At 46.9% G+C, this 14,633-nt stretch overlaps 2 protein-coding genes across 2 annotated transcripts in view; one reads left to right on the plus strand and one right to left on the minus strand.

Annotated features, from left to right (window-relative positions):
• Positions 1-14,633, minus strand: part of LOC149525640 (uncharacterized) — a 238,290-nt gene that overhangs the window by 177,195 nt on the left and 46,462 nt on the right. The gene's annotated exons all lie outside the window — the stretch shown is intronic.
• LOC112545108 (scavenger receptor cysteine-rich type 1 protein M130-like) overlaps positions 1-14,633 on the plus strand; it is a 60,405-nt gene that overhangs the window by 1,588 nt on the left and 44,184 nt on the right. Inside the window, exons 2-3 of the mRNA XM_089775352.1 lie at positions 3,294-3,421; positions 5,891-6,205. Coding sequence (XP_089631478.1) covers positions 3,294-3,421; positions 5,891-6,205 — 443 coding nt within the window. The remainder of the gene's footprint in view (positions 1-3,293; positions 3,422-5,890; positions 6,206-14,633) is intronic.

The raw sequence follows: 14,633 nt of genomic DNA on the forward strand, positions 1-14,633 counted from the left end.
ACAGTTTTTTCTTTTCCCACCTAAACATGCTTATCCTGCCCCACTCAGTATTCCCCTTTGACCTGCCTCCACTTATGTTAGGAGCCTGCTTCCGCACACTCGAGCAGCAAGCTCTTTGCTCTGGGGTGAGTTACTGGGGTCTGCTCGAAAGGTCTCCCCTCGCAGCCAGCGGCCGCCCCCCACCAGGGAATGAGGAGTAACAGTTAATTCGAACTAAGGAGTTAGTTCAAATTAACATTTAACTGCTGTGTCTAGCCGCGGGCAGTTAGTTCGGACTAAGGGGGATTTAAAAATGGCGGCGCCCGGGAACATGCAAATGAAGCCCGGGATATTTAAATCCCGGGCTTCATTTGTAACTCTAGTTGCCCTCATTTGCCTACCTAGATCGAGCTAACGAGCTAGTGTAGACATACCCTTGAAGAGGTAGCAAGCAGGCAGCAGAAGCAGAGAAATGGCTGTCCAGGGAGGTCCCTTTAAGCGCGTGTCAATGCTAGGCTCTGGCACCAGCACTTGGAAGCCCTGCTTGAAGTGGCTCTGGGTGGTCTTTTATGTGAGAGAGCATCCAATGACTCTGGACTCTCTCTTTCACAAAAGCAGATCACTTTTTCGATGCACTTTTGCTGTGTGGATGCTCTCTTTCAGAAGAAGTTTTTTCAGAAGATCTCTTCCGGAAAAGCTTTCTCCAAAAGAAGCTTGCAGTCTAGACATAGTCTCTGCCTCAGCTGTATGCTCCTCTCTCTCAGCCCTCTGCCAGAGCTGGGTTTTACCCTTAAAGGACCAATGAGGAGCAGACTCCCCGTCACATGCCCAAAACAGCTATCAACAATAAAGAAGCAGAGAACTTGTTTATTTTGAAATAATTTCACTTGATCAAGGGCATTGAACATTTTTCACCATCGCTGATATAAGAACATAAGAACATATATGCTTGGTCAAGTTTTGTTCATGTTAAATTTGCTTGGAATACATCCAAACCAGTTTGATTAAGTATGCAGTTACAGAGGAGAAGACTATACCAGATACCATAAAAGACTGAACAGAACATCAGGAGATGGGGAGGACAGCATAAATTAGCTTAATTCACAGTGCATAGTTAAGTGTAATAATTGAGTTATGTTGCAAACCTTTCTCATCCTAATTATTTCTTTTTAGCATCATATGCTATTATGGTGTTTGCTAAAAGCAGAGCACACAAGGATCTGTCATATATAGTGGGGTTAACCTGTCGTTCATTTTGAAGTGCCACAAGTTGTCACAGAAAAGATAAGTGAAAAAGAGGTCATATAATTCTTAGTAGAATTTCCCATGATTGATAGTAGGACTGCTTAGAAACTTCAGTGTGGCCCATTGGAATATTATTTTTTTTCCTCAGCATATTTATCAAACACTTCTGATTCAAAAGAACTGTTAAAAAAACCCATAATAGTTCCATGATTTTGAAATGTTTATTAGTTAATAAAAAACTGTGAAAACGAAATAATGTATGGGGCACTCAAGCATTATTGAATAGTTGTGTAACTGATAATATTTGATACAGTTACGTGACTATACAATTAATTGTTATTGAACATCCCTACTGCTCAGCACCACTGACAAGGCCGTTAAAAGACTAGTCAGCAGCACAGGAGAGAGAGGGCATATTTCCTACTTCTCTTGGCTCCACATGGCTCCCAGGATCAGCTGCATGTCTCCGCTCCAGCTCCTATGTGTAACCTATGCACTACCCCCACCCCACTCAGTAGTTCCCATTGGCTGGGAAATACAGCCAATTGCTTCTGCGGGGGTTGTAACTGCAGATGGAGCAACACACAGAGCTGCCTAGTTGTGCATCCATGTATGAGCCAGAGGGGGGACATGCCACTGCTTCCAGGAGCTACTTGAAGTAGACACTACCCAGAGCCTACATCCCTGATCTCCAGCTCCCTGCCTCAACCTTTATTCCCCTCCCTCTGCTTGAACACTTTGAACCTAGCACAGAGCAGCCCAAATCCCTCATCCACAGAGCCCACAGTCTTAGCCAGACCCACACCCCCTGCACCTAACTCAGCATGGAGCCTCCTCCCACACTCTGAACTCCTCATGTCTGCCCCCACTCCAGAATGCTCACCCCCCCAGCCCAGAGCTTCTACTCCCTGCCTCAGGCCAGAGCCCACTCCCATACTCTGAACCCCTCAGCTCTAACTCCCCAGCCCAAAACTTCCTCCTGTACCTCAAGCCTGTACCTTATTCATGACCCCAAATGAGAGCCTAGCCCACATCCTTTCTCACATTCTAAAACTCAGCCTCAGCCTGCAGCTTTCTCCCACAGCTTGAGCTCCTCTTTTCTGGGCCCACCCAAGACACTACATTCCCAGTTCATAGAATCAAAGAATCTAGAATCCTAGGGCTGGCAGAGACCACAGGAGTCATTGAGTCCAGCCCCCTGCCCAAAGCAGGACCAACCCCAACTAAATCATCCCAGCCTGGGCTTTGTCAAGCCGAGACTTAAAAACCTCTAGGGATGGATAGTCCAATTCTAGGGAACCCTTTTCAAACCTGCTAGGGAAATAGTTTTTCCTAATTTGCACTATAGACCTACCCCACTCCAGCTTCAGACCATTGCTCCTCGTTCTGCCATCCGTCACTACTGAGAACAGCCTCTCTCCATCCTCTTTGGAACCTCCCTTCAGGAAGTTGAAGGCTGCTATCAAATCCCCCCTCACTCTTCTCTTCTGCAGACTAAATAAGACTAAATTGGGATGGTTTGTTCCTGTGCTTTCAAGAAGGCTTCCTTAAAATACTGCCAGCTCTCCCAGACTCCTTTCCCCTTCCTATTAGAATCCCAGGGAATCCTGCCCATCAGTTTTCTGAAGGAGTCAAATCCCTCAGCCTCTCCTCATCTGTCATGTGCTCCAGCCCCCTAATCATTTTTGTTGCGCTCCACTGGACCCTCTCCAATGCATCCACATCCTTTCTATCATGGGGCTCAGAACAAGACTCAGTACTCCAGGTGTGGCCTCACCAGAGTCGAATAAAGGGGAATAATCACTTCTCTAGATCTGCTGGCAGTGCTCTTCCTAGTGCACCCTAATCTGCCATTAGCCTTCTTGGCTACAAGGGCACACTGCTGACTCATCTCCAGCTTCTCATTCACTGGAATCCCCAGCTCCTTTTCTGCAGAACTGCTACGTAGCCATTCAGTCCCCAGGCTGTAACAATGCTTGAAATTCTTTCATCCCAAGTGCAGGACTCTGCCCTTGTCCTTGTTGAATCTCATCATATTTCTTTTGGCCAAAATCTTCTAATTTGTCTAGGTCACTGTCAGGGGGCACGCCCCTGACGGGGGTTGCTGACCCCCTTATACTGACCCGCGTCTCAGACCGGGCCCGTACCGCACCCCAAAGTCCCCAGAAGTTCCGGCCCCTCTATCAGGGGATATACGGTATCACTGTCTTAACACAAAGTCCAGGCCCCTCTGTCAGGGAATATACGGTATCAAAGGCCTAGTGCCTCTGGGGAGCCTCTCCCGGCCCCAGGCCTGGTTATCCAGGGGGGGCCTGTGTGGTAGGGGGACCAGGGCCCTCCCTCTCCACCGGGTCCCAGCCCAGGGCCCTTGAGGCAGGGTCTGTAGCTCCTGCCAGCTTGGCGGGGGATCCGGCCGATACAGGCCGAGCCGAACTTTGTATCCCCTGCCCTGGGCTGCTTCCTACCGCGCCCCGGTTCCCCGGGGGCCCATTGGCCTCGGAGGCAGGACCTGCTGGGGCTGTGGGGACGTTCCGGTCTCCTGGGGTCGGGGTCTGCTTCCTTGGTGTCAGGATCCAGCACTGGCAGCGGCTCTGGTCCCAGCGGCTGCACAAACACTGGCCTGGCTTGGTCTCCTCCTTCCCCCAGCTGTCCTCTTGCCTGCTGGGCTCCCTCTGCCTTTATACCTGGCCTCTGCTGGGAGCATGCCCAGCAGGGCCGGAAGGGCGGGGCCCTCTCAGCCAGCTGGGCCTGGGCTACTCCCAGCCCTGCAGTGCGGGGCCTGTTCGCCTGTCACAGTCACTCTGGACCCTGTCCCTATCCTCCAATGTATCTACCTCTACCCTTAGCTTAGTGTCATCTACGAACTTGCTGAGGGTGCAATCCATCCCTTCATCCAGGTCATTAATAAAGATGGTGTACAAAACCAACCCTAGAACTGATCCTTGGGCCACTACGCTTGAAACTAACTACCAGCCAGACATTGAGCCATTGATCAGTACCCGTTGGGCCCGACAATCTAGCCAGCTTTCTATCCACCTTACAGTCCATTTATCCAATCCATACTTCCTTAGCTCGCTGGCAAGAATATTGTGGGAGACCGTATCGAAAGCTTTGCTAAAGTCAAGGTATATCATATCCACTAACATCCCCATGTCCACAGAGCCAGTTACCTCATCATAGAAGCTAATCATATTAGTCAGGCATGATTTGCCCTTAGTGAATCCATGTTGACTATTCCTGATCATTTCCCCCTCTTCCAAGTATTTCAACATGGATTCCTTGATGATCCCCTCCATGATTTTTCTGGGGACTGAGGTAAGGCTGACTGGTCTGTAGGTCTCTGGATTGTCTATCTTCCCTTTTTTAAAGATGGACACTACATTCGCCTTTTTCCAATCATCCGGGACCTCTCCCAATCTCCATGAATTTTCAAAGATAATGGCCAAACGCTTCACAATGACATTTGCCAAATCTGTCAGTCCCCTCAGATGCATTAAATCCGGACCCATGGATTTGTTTATGTCTAGCTTTTCTAAATAGTTTTTAACCTGTTCTTTCTCCAGCAAGGGCTGCTCACCTCCTTCCCATGCTGCGTTATCTAGTGCAGTAGTCTGGGAGCTAACCTTGTCTCTGAAGACAGAGGCAAAAAAAGCATCAAGTACTTCAGCTTTTCCCACATCATCTGTCACTAGGGATATCTCTTGCAGGAGGCATAAGGGGTCTGTTGAAAAAGGCTTTCTTTCTTGACAAATCCTCCTCTAGACTGCTGGTTTTTGCTGACCAAGTGCTGAGTCTGCAAAAACAGTGGCCATTTTATGCAAATTAAGCACGGGATATTTAAATCCCCACTTCATTTGCAATATCGACCTGCCTAATCTGCATCCCTCTGCCAACAGAGGGATGCAGTCTAGACATACCCTAGGTTACCTCCAATCAGGGCCCCACACCCTCTCTGATCACTCTCTTATTGCTAACATACCTGTAGAAACCTTTCTTGTTACCCTCCACATTCCTTATTAGCTGCAATTCCAATTGTGCTTTCATCTTCCTGATCACTTCCCTGCATTCTCGAGCAATATATTTATACTCCTCTCTGGTCATCTGTCCAAGTTTCCACTTCTTGTTAGCTTCCTTTTTCTGTTTAAGCTCACCAAGGATTTCACTGCTAAGCCAAGCTAATCATCTACTATCTTTGCTTTTCTTACTGCGCATCAGGATGGTCTGTTCCTGTGCTTTCAAGAAGGCTTCCTTAAAATACTGCCAGCTCTCCTGGACTCCTTTCCCCTTCATGTTAGCATCCCAGGGGATCCTGCCCATCAGTTCTCTGAGGGAGTCAAAGGCTGCTTTTCTGAAGTCCAGGGTGTGTATTTTGCTGCTCTCCTTTCTTCCTTTTGTCAGGATCCTGAAATAGACCATCTCATGATCACTGCTGCCCAGGTTGCCACCCACCTCTACTTCCCCTACTAGTTCCTCCCTGTTTGTGAGCAGCAGGTCAAGCTGCACATGGCCCCTGGTTGGTTCCTTCAGCACTTGTACCAGGAAGTTATCCCCAACATTCTCCAAAAACTTCCTGGACATATTCTCCAGGCCAAAGGGATTATTAACAGTAGGGTTAATATAGATGGACACTGTACTCACTGTAACCCTGCTCTGTGTTTGTTTGAAGGTGCTGAGGAGCTGAGGCTGGCGAATGGAAATAAACCCTGTGAGGGGAGAGTGGAGGTTAAACACCAGGACCAGTGGGGAACGGCATGTGGTGGTAACTGGAACATGAAAGGTGCTATGGTGGTTTGTAAGCAGCTGGGATGTGGCTCTGCTCTTAAAGCCCTAAATGGGGCTCCCTTTGGAAAAGGATCTGGACGGACATGGCTGTATCGAGTTAATTGTGATGGTGACGAGTCTGCTCTCTGGAACTGCAGTCATGAGGGGTGGGGTACAGTCAACTGCAAGCATGACTTTGACATTGGAGTGATCTGTTCAGGTAAGATGAGGGGAAAGGCATGGAACCCAAAGTGCATGACATTCCTGGGGACCCAGAGCTAGAAAGTGCCCTGCAGCTGGGTTCACATAGAGCCAATTAGTCTCTCCTGTGCTCCGCTGGGCAGAACGAGGACAAGCAGGCTGCACCAACCGCTGGGCTGGTGATGGGGGGGGGGCAGGTAGAGCAGTTGTTATGGGCCAAGGATGGGGATGGGCAGGCCATTAGCAGGTCTGTGCTGGTAGGTGCTTCGGTAATAGCAACCCAGTGTCTCTTTAAGACAGTAGCAGCAGTTGAGTTCCTACCTGTGGCGGCTGGAGCTGGGACGGAGCCAGCAGGAACAAGTGCTGAGGAGATTTCTGCTGAGATCCCTGAGGCAGCAGGGCAGGAGCCCTGAGCCTTAACTTGCACTGATTAGAAAAACTTAAAAAAAACAAGCAATAGTCTTGCAGCATCTTAGAAACTAACAAAACATGTAGACGGATCATGAGCTTTCGTGGGCACAGCCCTCTTCTTCAGAGGAATAGAGTAACTAAAGGTCCAGTTTCTAAATAAATAGGAGATGGGGGGAGGGAGAGGAAAAAAAGGTGGGAGAAATAATCAATTAGGGTATGTCTACACTACAGCGCTAATTCGAACTAACTTGGTTCAAATTAGTTAATTCGAACTAAGCTAATTCGAACTAATGGATCCAGACTAAAAAACTAGTTCGAATTAGCATTTTGCTAATTTGAACTAGCATGTCCACACAGAGTGGACCCTGAACCGGGCTTAAGGATGGCCGGAAGCAGTGCCAGCAGGGCATCAGATGAGGACTTAGAGTGTGAAGCTGCTGTCTCAGGCCAGCCGAGGGCTGTGCTTAAAGGGACCTGACCCCCACCCCGGACAGACAGTTCTCAGGGGTGCCCCGCTTGCAAAGCAGTCCTGGCTTGGATTGCCCAGAGTACCCACACTGGGCACATCACAGCACTCGGCCATCAGCCCGGCTGCACTTGCCGCAGGCTGCCATCTGGGGAGAGGGGGCACTTGGGGAGCTGCAGGAGAGCTTCCACCCCCAGAAGCCCGCAGAGCCAGCCCAGTCCTCCCCATCGGGGGGAGGGATAGCTCAGTGGCTTGAGCATTGGCCTGCTAAACCCAGGGTTGTGAGTTCAATCCTTGTGGAGGCCATTTAGGGCAAAAATTTGTCAGGGATGGTATTTGGTCCTGCTGTGAAGGCAGGGGACTGGACTTGATGACCTTTCAAGGTCCCTTCCAGGTCTAGGAGATAGGCAATCTCCATTCATTTAAAGAGAAGTGAGATCAATTCATGGAGGTTGGGTCCATGGAGTGGTATTAGCCAGGTGGTAGGAGTGGTGTACCTGCCCGAAGTTTGTGGAAGGCTGGAGAGGGATGGCACGAGACAAATGGCTTGGTCACTGTCTTTGGTCCATCCCCTCCAGGGTCCCTAGGGTTGACTGCTGTCGGCAGACAGGCTACTGGGCTAGATGGACCTTTGGTCTGACCCAGTACGGTCATTCTAAGCTCAGGGCTCAGAGTCGGGGGTCTCAGTGGACCACCTTGATTTTCATGCAAACCTGCTCCTGGGTGGCCAGGCTGGCAGCTCTCCTGCCCTAGACAGCCACTTTCCTGTGCCTAGTGCAGAGGTCGTGGACGAGGTCCACAATGTCTGCACTGGACCAGGCGGGTGCCCGCCTCTTGCGGTCCTGGGCAAGCTCCCGGCAGCTGCCAGCCTGGTCCCGGGAAGAGGAGGTGGGCTGGGGGGCATCGGGTGGCTGGCTCGAGCCGTGCCAGGTGCAGGGTCTTCTGGCTGGGTGCTGGCAGGCTTGCACCTGGCACGGGCACTGTAGCCAGCCCGGGCCCCTTTAAGAGGCCCGGGGCCGGGAGGGGGGCAATAGAGTTTCCCTGGTGTTGGCCAGAGTGGCCACCAGGGAAAGCTGGGGAGGGCTAGCCTCCCACTAGTTCGAATTAAGGGGCTTAGTCCTAATACAATGAGGTTTACCTAGTTCGAACTAAGTGCTCCACTAGTTCGAATTAAGTTCGAACTAGCGGAGCGCTAGTGTAGCGCCTATCGAAGTTAATTCGAACTAACGTCCGTTAGTTCGAATTAACTTTGTAGTGTAGACATACCCTTAGAGTCACTGTATTATTTCAGGCCAATTCCACAAGCCAACTCCACAGGGAGGCCTTAGAACTTATCTTCATGTATAAGTTTGTTTCCTATCACAGAGTTATGAATAAAGACATTGGCTGGATTGCCTGATTCATTCCACATAGTAATGGCAAAACCAAACAATGGGTAATTAAGAACATTTAGCACCTTCTCTGTCAGTTTCATGTAGCATGGACACTCTAAGTCACTGTTTCTTCCCCCTTTTTTCCTTTTTTTTCCCTTCTTTTTCCTTTTCCCCCAGCTCCATTCCCTATTTATTTAGAAATTGGACCGTTAATAACTCCATTCATCTAAAGAAGTGGATTGTACCCATGAAAGCTCATGATACCATCTACATGTTTTGTTAGTCTTTAAGGCGCTGCAAGACTATTAGTTGTTTTTTAATTTTTTCCAGTTAGGATATGTCTGCACTACAGAGATTTGTCAGAAAAATGGCCATTTTTCCGACAAAATTTGAGGAACATCCACACTGCAATTGCAGTCTTCCACAAGAAAATTGAAAGAACAGAGGGTTTTTTCTGGCATTGGTAATCCTTATTCTATGAGGAAGAAGCCTTTTTACAAAAGAGCTCTTTACAAAAAGGTATGTGTGGATGGGAAAGAGGGAGTTCTTTTGGAAGAAGAGGAAAGGAAAAAGCAGAGGTGCCCTATGGCCATTCTGTCCATAGCAATTGCAGCTTACATGTGAGAGAGTATCCATTCAGTTTGGATGCTCTCTTTTGAAAAAGCAGATCACTTTTTCGATGCACTTTTGCAGTGTGGGATGCTATCTTTTGGAAGAAGTTTTTTCGGAAGATCTCTGCCAAAAAAGGCTTCTTCCGAAAGAAGCCTGCAGTCTAGACTTAGCCTTACAGACTAACTTGACTTCACCCCTCTGAAGCTTTTGTACTCATTAGATTAGTTTGTGCCTACTTTGGCCCCATCTATCACCTATGGTGGCTCAAAGAGGCTGCAAAGTTACTAACAGCCCCCCATCCACATCCTTAGAAAATATACATGACATAAATAACCTCCTGTCAGGGTACAAGAGACCTTAAAATATCTTGCCTTTATAGGCTTCTGCTTAGAGAACTCCCCAAGGTCACAGATTCCTTGACCTTGGGTGGTAACACTGCCACCACCCAAGTACAAAACCCTTTTCTGAACCCAGGAAGACCTCACTTGGGAATTTCTTCCTGTTGGGTAACCCCAAGCTCTTTTACCTTCCCTCAGGATAGAGCTTGAAAACAAACTGTAATTTTTAATACCGGACCTCTCAGTCTCAGGCATGTGCACACAGATCCCCTGCTTTGTAGGACACAGGAATCAGATTGCAGTCTTTAAAAAGTTATTTTATTAACAAAACATAAAAGACATACTTGGTAAGGCATACTTGGTTGCCAGGTGTTACAGAGGAACTGGAAAACAGATTAAAACAGAAAGAATTGCTTCCCTGGAATTCAGCCTCAGTTATAGTATATGAGGGACAGGGGTGGGGGGATACACACAGGCTCAGCACAGAATTCACAAACCAGAAATAAACACAAACGATCACATTTTACTGCACATTCCCTGTCTACTCACATTTTTTGTTCCAGGTTCCATCCTTTGCAGACATAAATATTTCTGGACCATTCCATGTCCAACTCCCAAGGTTCACTTAATCTTTCTCCAGCCTTTCCTTTCAAACCACACAAAGAACTGCAGCAGGCACATCACTGCTTTCAATTCAAATCTCATACTTCCCCTTGGCTCTCCTGGCTCCCTGCCAACATGTCCTGAATGCCCACTGTTCTGGCCATCTAGGGCAGGATAGCTGCCAGCCTGGCCACCCAGGAGCAGGTCTGCATGAAAATCAAGGTGGTCCAGTGAGACCCCCGATCCTGAGCCCTGAGCTAAGGACATAAGAATGGCCGTACTGGGTCAGACCAAAGGTCCATGTACCCCAGTAGCCTGTCTGGCGACAGCGGCCAACACTAGGTACCCTGGAGGGGATGGACCAAAGACAATTACCAAGCCATTTGTCTCGTGCCATCCATCTCCAGCCTTCCACAAACAGAGGCCAGGGACACCATTTCTACCCCCTGGCTAATAGCACTCCATGGACCCAACCTCCATGACTTTATCTCACTTCTCTTTAAACTCTGTTCTAGTTGTAGCCTTCACAGCCTCCTGCAGCAAGGAGTTCCACAGGTTTGCTATTTGCTTTGTGAAGAACAACTTTCTGTTATTAGCTTGAAGCCTGCTACCCATTCCTTTCCTTTGGTGTCCTCTAGTCCTTCTATTATGGGAACTAATGAAGAACTTTTCTTTATGCACCTTGTGCAAGATGTTCTTGAGCAAGAACCCGCCTGTGTAGACATAGCCGTATTTTCCCACGTACATGGTTTAAGGGCAGGAGTGGGCAATAATTTTTGAAGGGGGGCCACTTCACGAACTTCAAAAGTGTCCATGGGCTGACCTGGAAGGTATGGGGCCTTGGACAGAAGGAGTGGAGGGGAGAGGGAGCCTTTGGGCAGAAGGGGCAGTCCGTGTGCTGTAAAAAGATGCCCATATGTTTTTTACACAACAAAGTAATTAAATTTTAATAATTAACTGCATACAACGTTATCCAAAGTTTATCATAGAAGACAACACTTGTAAAATTTGTAATAATAACACTAACATTTTGAGAACACTTGTAATATTTGTAATAACAACACTAACACTAAACTTTTAGTTACATTAGTGTTGGGTGGTATCCGACCCGCAGAGCAGACACAGTTCATCAGGATTAGCTCCAGCAGGCCAACAATGCATTATTTACATGCCACTCCGCTGGTACAGCTGCTTGGACCTCCCATTCACCATGGAGCACCATCTCCAGCCAATGGGCGCTGTGTGAATTGGGACACCACCTCCTACAGCTCACGTGGTCTGGGAATGGTGATCCACAACCAACAGCAGCTTTAAATGGCCATATCTGCAGAGGCACAGGTTAATAAACACTGGCAGATGCCACATCCGACTTATTGCCCCCCTGACTTTAATGCAACTTATGTGCATTAAATTTAAGTGTAAAATAAAAAATGCAACTCAATAGGAAGAAGAAAGTCTATGTTGGGCATTAACAAGGGACATGAAGTCAGGTGTCATTTCTGATGTTGCAATGTGGAGCACTACTGCAAGGTGGTCATCAGTGATAGAAGAGCTGTTCTAACCTTTGCCTGGCAGCTGCCCGGCAGGCATAAGCCCTTTGAATAGAAGCAGTTGAAAGGGCTCACGCCTCCGGGCAGCTCCCAGGCAACTGAGCAGTGGGGCAGAGCTGTAAGTTCTTTCCAATTGCTTCTGTTTAAAGTATTTGTGCCTACCGGGTGACTGACAGACAGTGTAGCCACCCAGCAAGTGAGCCCTTTAAATCGAAGCTTCCTCACAACTCATTAGATGCTGGGGAAGCTGCGAGCCCTTTTAAGTGCTTTTATGTAAAGGACTGGTGCCTTTCTGTACCTGTCAGGGAACCCATGGCCTAGCAGCCGGGGAATACAAGAGCCTTTTAAATAGACGCAGCTGAAAGGGCTTGCAGCTTTCCCAGCCTCTAGTGCATAAGTCCTGAAACGGGGGTGCACAGACAATAATATAATACCTACACCTATGATACTTGATTTTAAGGATATAGATATAAATGTACTTATTGCTATAAATCACACACAGTTCCACCGCTAAGACCTTACGATTGTCAGATGATTGTCAGACGGAAGGTCGTGGCCTTGCTGTTTCCCCACATACAGAGGCATCCACAATGCATCAGTCGGTAGGAACAGGCACAGCTTCTAGTTGCAGCGAGTAAGGTAGTGGGGACCCCTTACTCAATTCCTCCCACCGATTACCTTTTCTACACCTACTTTTATGGCAAAGTGAGACTTGACTTGGTTTTCTAGGAAAATCTACCAATTATGTATTATGTATGCCCCTCTTTTGGACATGTCCTGCTAGTCAAACTGTACTCTACTTAATTGTTAGTTTTATGGCTGCATCAGTGATTTTTCCTCATTAGCATTGTTATGTACCAGCACCAGGTTCCTCCCAATGTTCTTGGCACAGTTTCTCTATACCAATACTCTCAACGCTCTATTGTTTAACGCACTCCTGACTTTCAAAGGTCGACCGTTGGCCTGGTTCTTGTACACTAGGCTTGAATCAGGCCTGGTTTACTTTGTTAGAAACCTCATTTTGGTCAAGGCAGCCATCGTTAGTCCAGTCAATACAGGGCCAGACACCACAGACATTATTATTCTGGTCAAGATGGGGTTGTCCAGGCTCCCCTATACCACCCCAGCCTTAGTCCTTTGTCCAACTAAGAGTTTAGACTGCAGGATTATGTTTTATTTAGTTACTAGGGTCAGTAGCCCCCCTTAAAGTAGGAACCCCTAGATTTCATGTTGAAGATCTGCTTAAAGCTGCAAGCCCTGGCTCCAGAGACAGCTCTTAAATGCGACAGAGTTTCAGCTGCTTGTAGCTTTGCCTTTGGGGCAGGGAGTTTGTTTTATAAAGAGGAAGGCAGGTGATTAAGATTGGCATTCAAATAATTGAAGGATCATTAGATCAGCATGAAAACGTTGCCGGGGACGCCACTTAAAAGATAGGGAAAAAAATGGTAGGAATTAATGTTGTGCTGCTGATATTTGCGTTTGGATCACTGCTATTAAAATTCTCAGAAAAGTTATTGAAAAAGTGGTAAACAGTGAGGTAGTAACATTTGCAGATACTAAAAAATAACTTAAAATATTCAATTCCAAAGCTAATTGCAGAGAGTTACCAAGTTGACTTACAAAACTGGGTAACTGGGCAACACAAGGGCAGATGAAATTCAGTGTTGATAAATGAACCTGGGAAAATATAACCCCAACTATTCATTCAAAAATGTTGGGTAGCTGCTTGAAAATCTCTGCTCAATGCGCAATATTAGTCTAAAAACTAAAAAGCTGACAGAATATTGAGAATCATTAGGAAAGGAATAGATAATTATATAGAGGCAATATGGTATTTTCTGTCTTAAGTCATTGTATGCCCACATCTTGAATACTGTATGCAGATCTGGCCACGTCATCTCAGAAAGATGTATTGGATTTGTAAAAGGTATAGCAAGGGCAACAAAACTCGAAGGGATAAGGAACAGCTTCCATATTAAGAGAGATTAACAAGACTGGGACTTTTTTGCTTGGAAAACAAATGACTAAAGGATATGTTAGATATCTAAAAACCATAAATGGTGTGAAAAAATAGACTAAGGAAATGTTATTTATTGCTTCACAAACATAACACAAGAAGCTGATCCAATTAAATGTATAGGCAGCAAATTTAAAACTAACAAACTATTTCTTAACAGTTAAGCTGTTCTTTTCCAGGAGATGGTGGAAAGGCCCAAATCAGAATAGGGTTCTAATAAGAACAAAATAAGTTCAAGGAGGATAGGTCCATCAATGGCGACTAGCCAGAATGGGCAGAAATGTTATCCCTAGCCTCTGTTTGCCAGAAGCCAGGGCAACGGAGATGGATCGGCACCTGGCTTTGGCCACTGATGGAAGACAGGATACTGCCTGGGCTAGATGGACCATTGGTTTGACCCAGTTTGGCGGTTCTGATCTTATATAGATCCCAAATGTATTTGATACCTGCTATAATCCACTAGAACCCACTCCACTGCACTTTGGGTGCGCCTGCACTGCATCATTATTTTGTGATAACTAGAGTTATTTTGAAATAACAATGTGAGCATCTACATCGCCATCCCATTATTTCAAAATAATTTTGAAATAACAGATGGCTTATTTTGACTTCTATAAACCTCATTCTACGAGGAATAAACTCGGCTGCTGGGACCTTGTTTGTAATGGAGCCAACATTAGTGCTGGGAGCCCGCAGCAGCAGGACTAGCTTCTGGGAAAGGGATGGAGCCCATGTTGTGGAGCCGGCAGCCAAGAGCCCGTGACTGGGGGGACCCCTCTGTGACAGTTTTCCACACACACCCCGCGCTCAGACAGTGTCTTATGTCTTAAGTATACAAATACACATAACTCAAAGATGCTGTCGACAAAATACCTTAGGTAACCTATCCATTTTAATGGCTCAGTGTGCTGGATCTGTGTATCTAATTTTGGTCTATGTATCACTCTTTTATGTAAAAACAAAAGGAAAAACTATGCAGCACTTTAAAGACTAACAAGATGGTTTAATAGGTGATGAGCTTTTGTGGGCCAGAAAGATATGATCTGAAGAAGTTGGTCTGGCCCACAAAAGCTTATC

Source organism: Pelodiscus sinensis, chromosome 1, assembly GCF_052426305.1.
Source record: "Pelodiscus sinensis isolate ZL-2025 chromosome 1, ASM5242630v1, whole genome shotgun sequence".
In the NCBI taxonomy this organism is placed as follows: Eukaryota; Metazoa; Chordata; order Testudines; family Trionychidae; genus Pelodiscus; species Pelodiscus sinensis.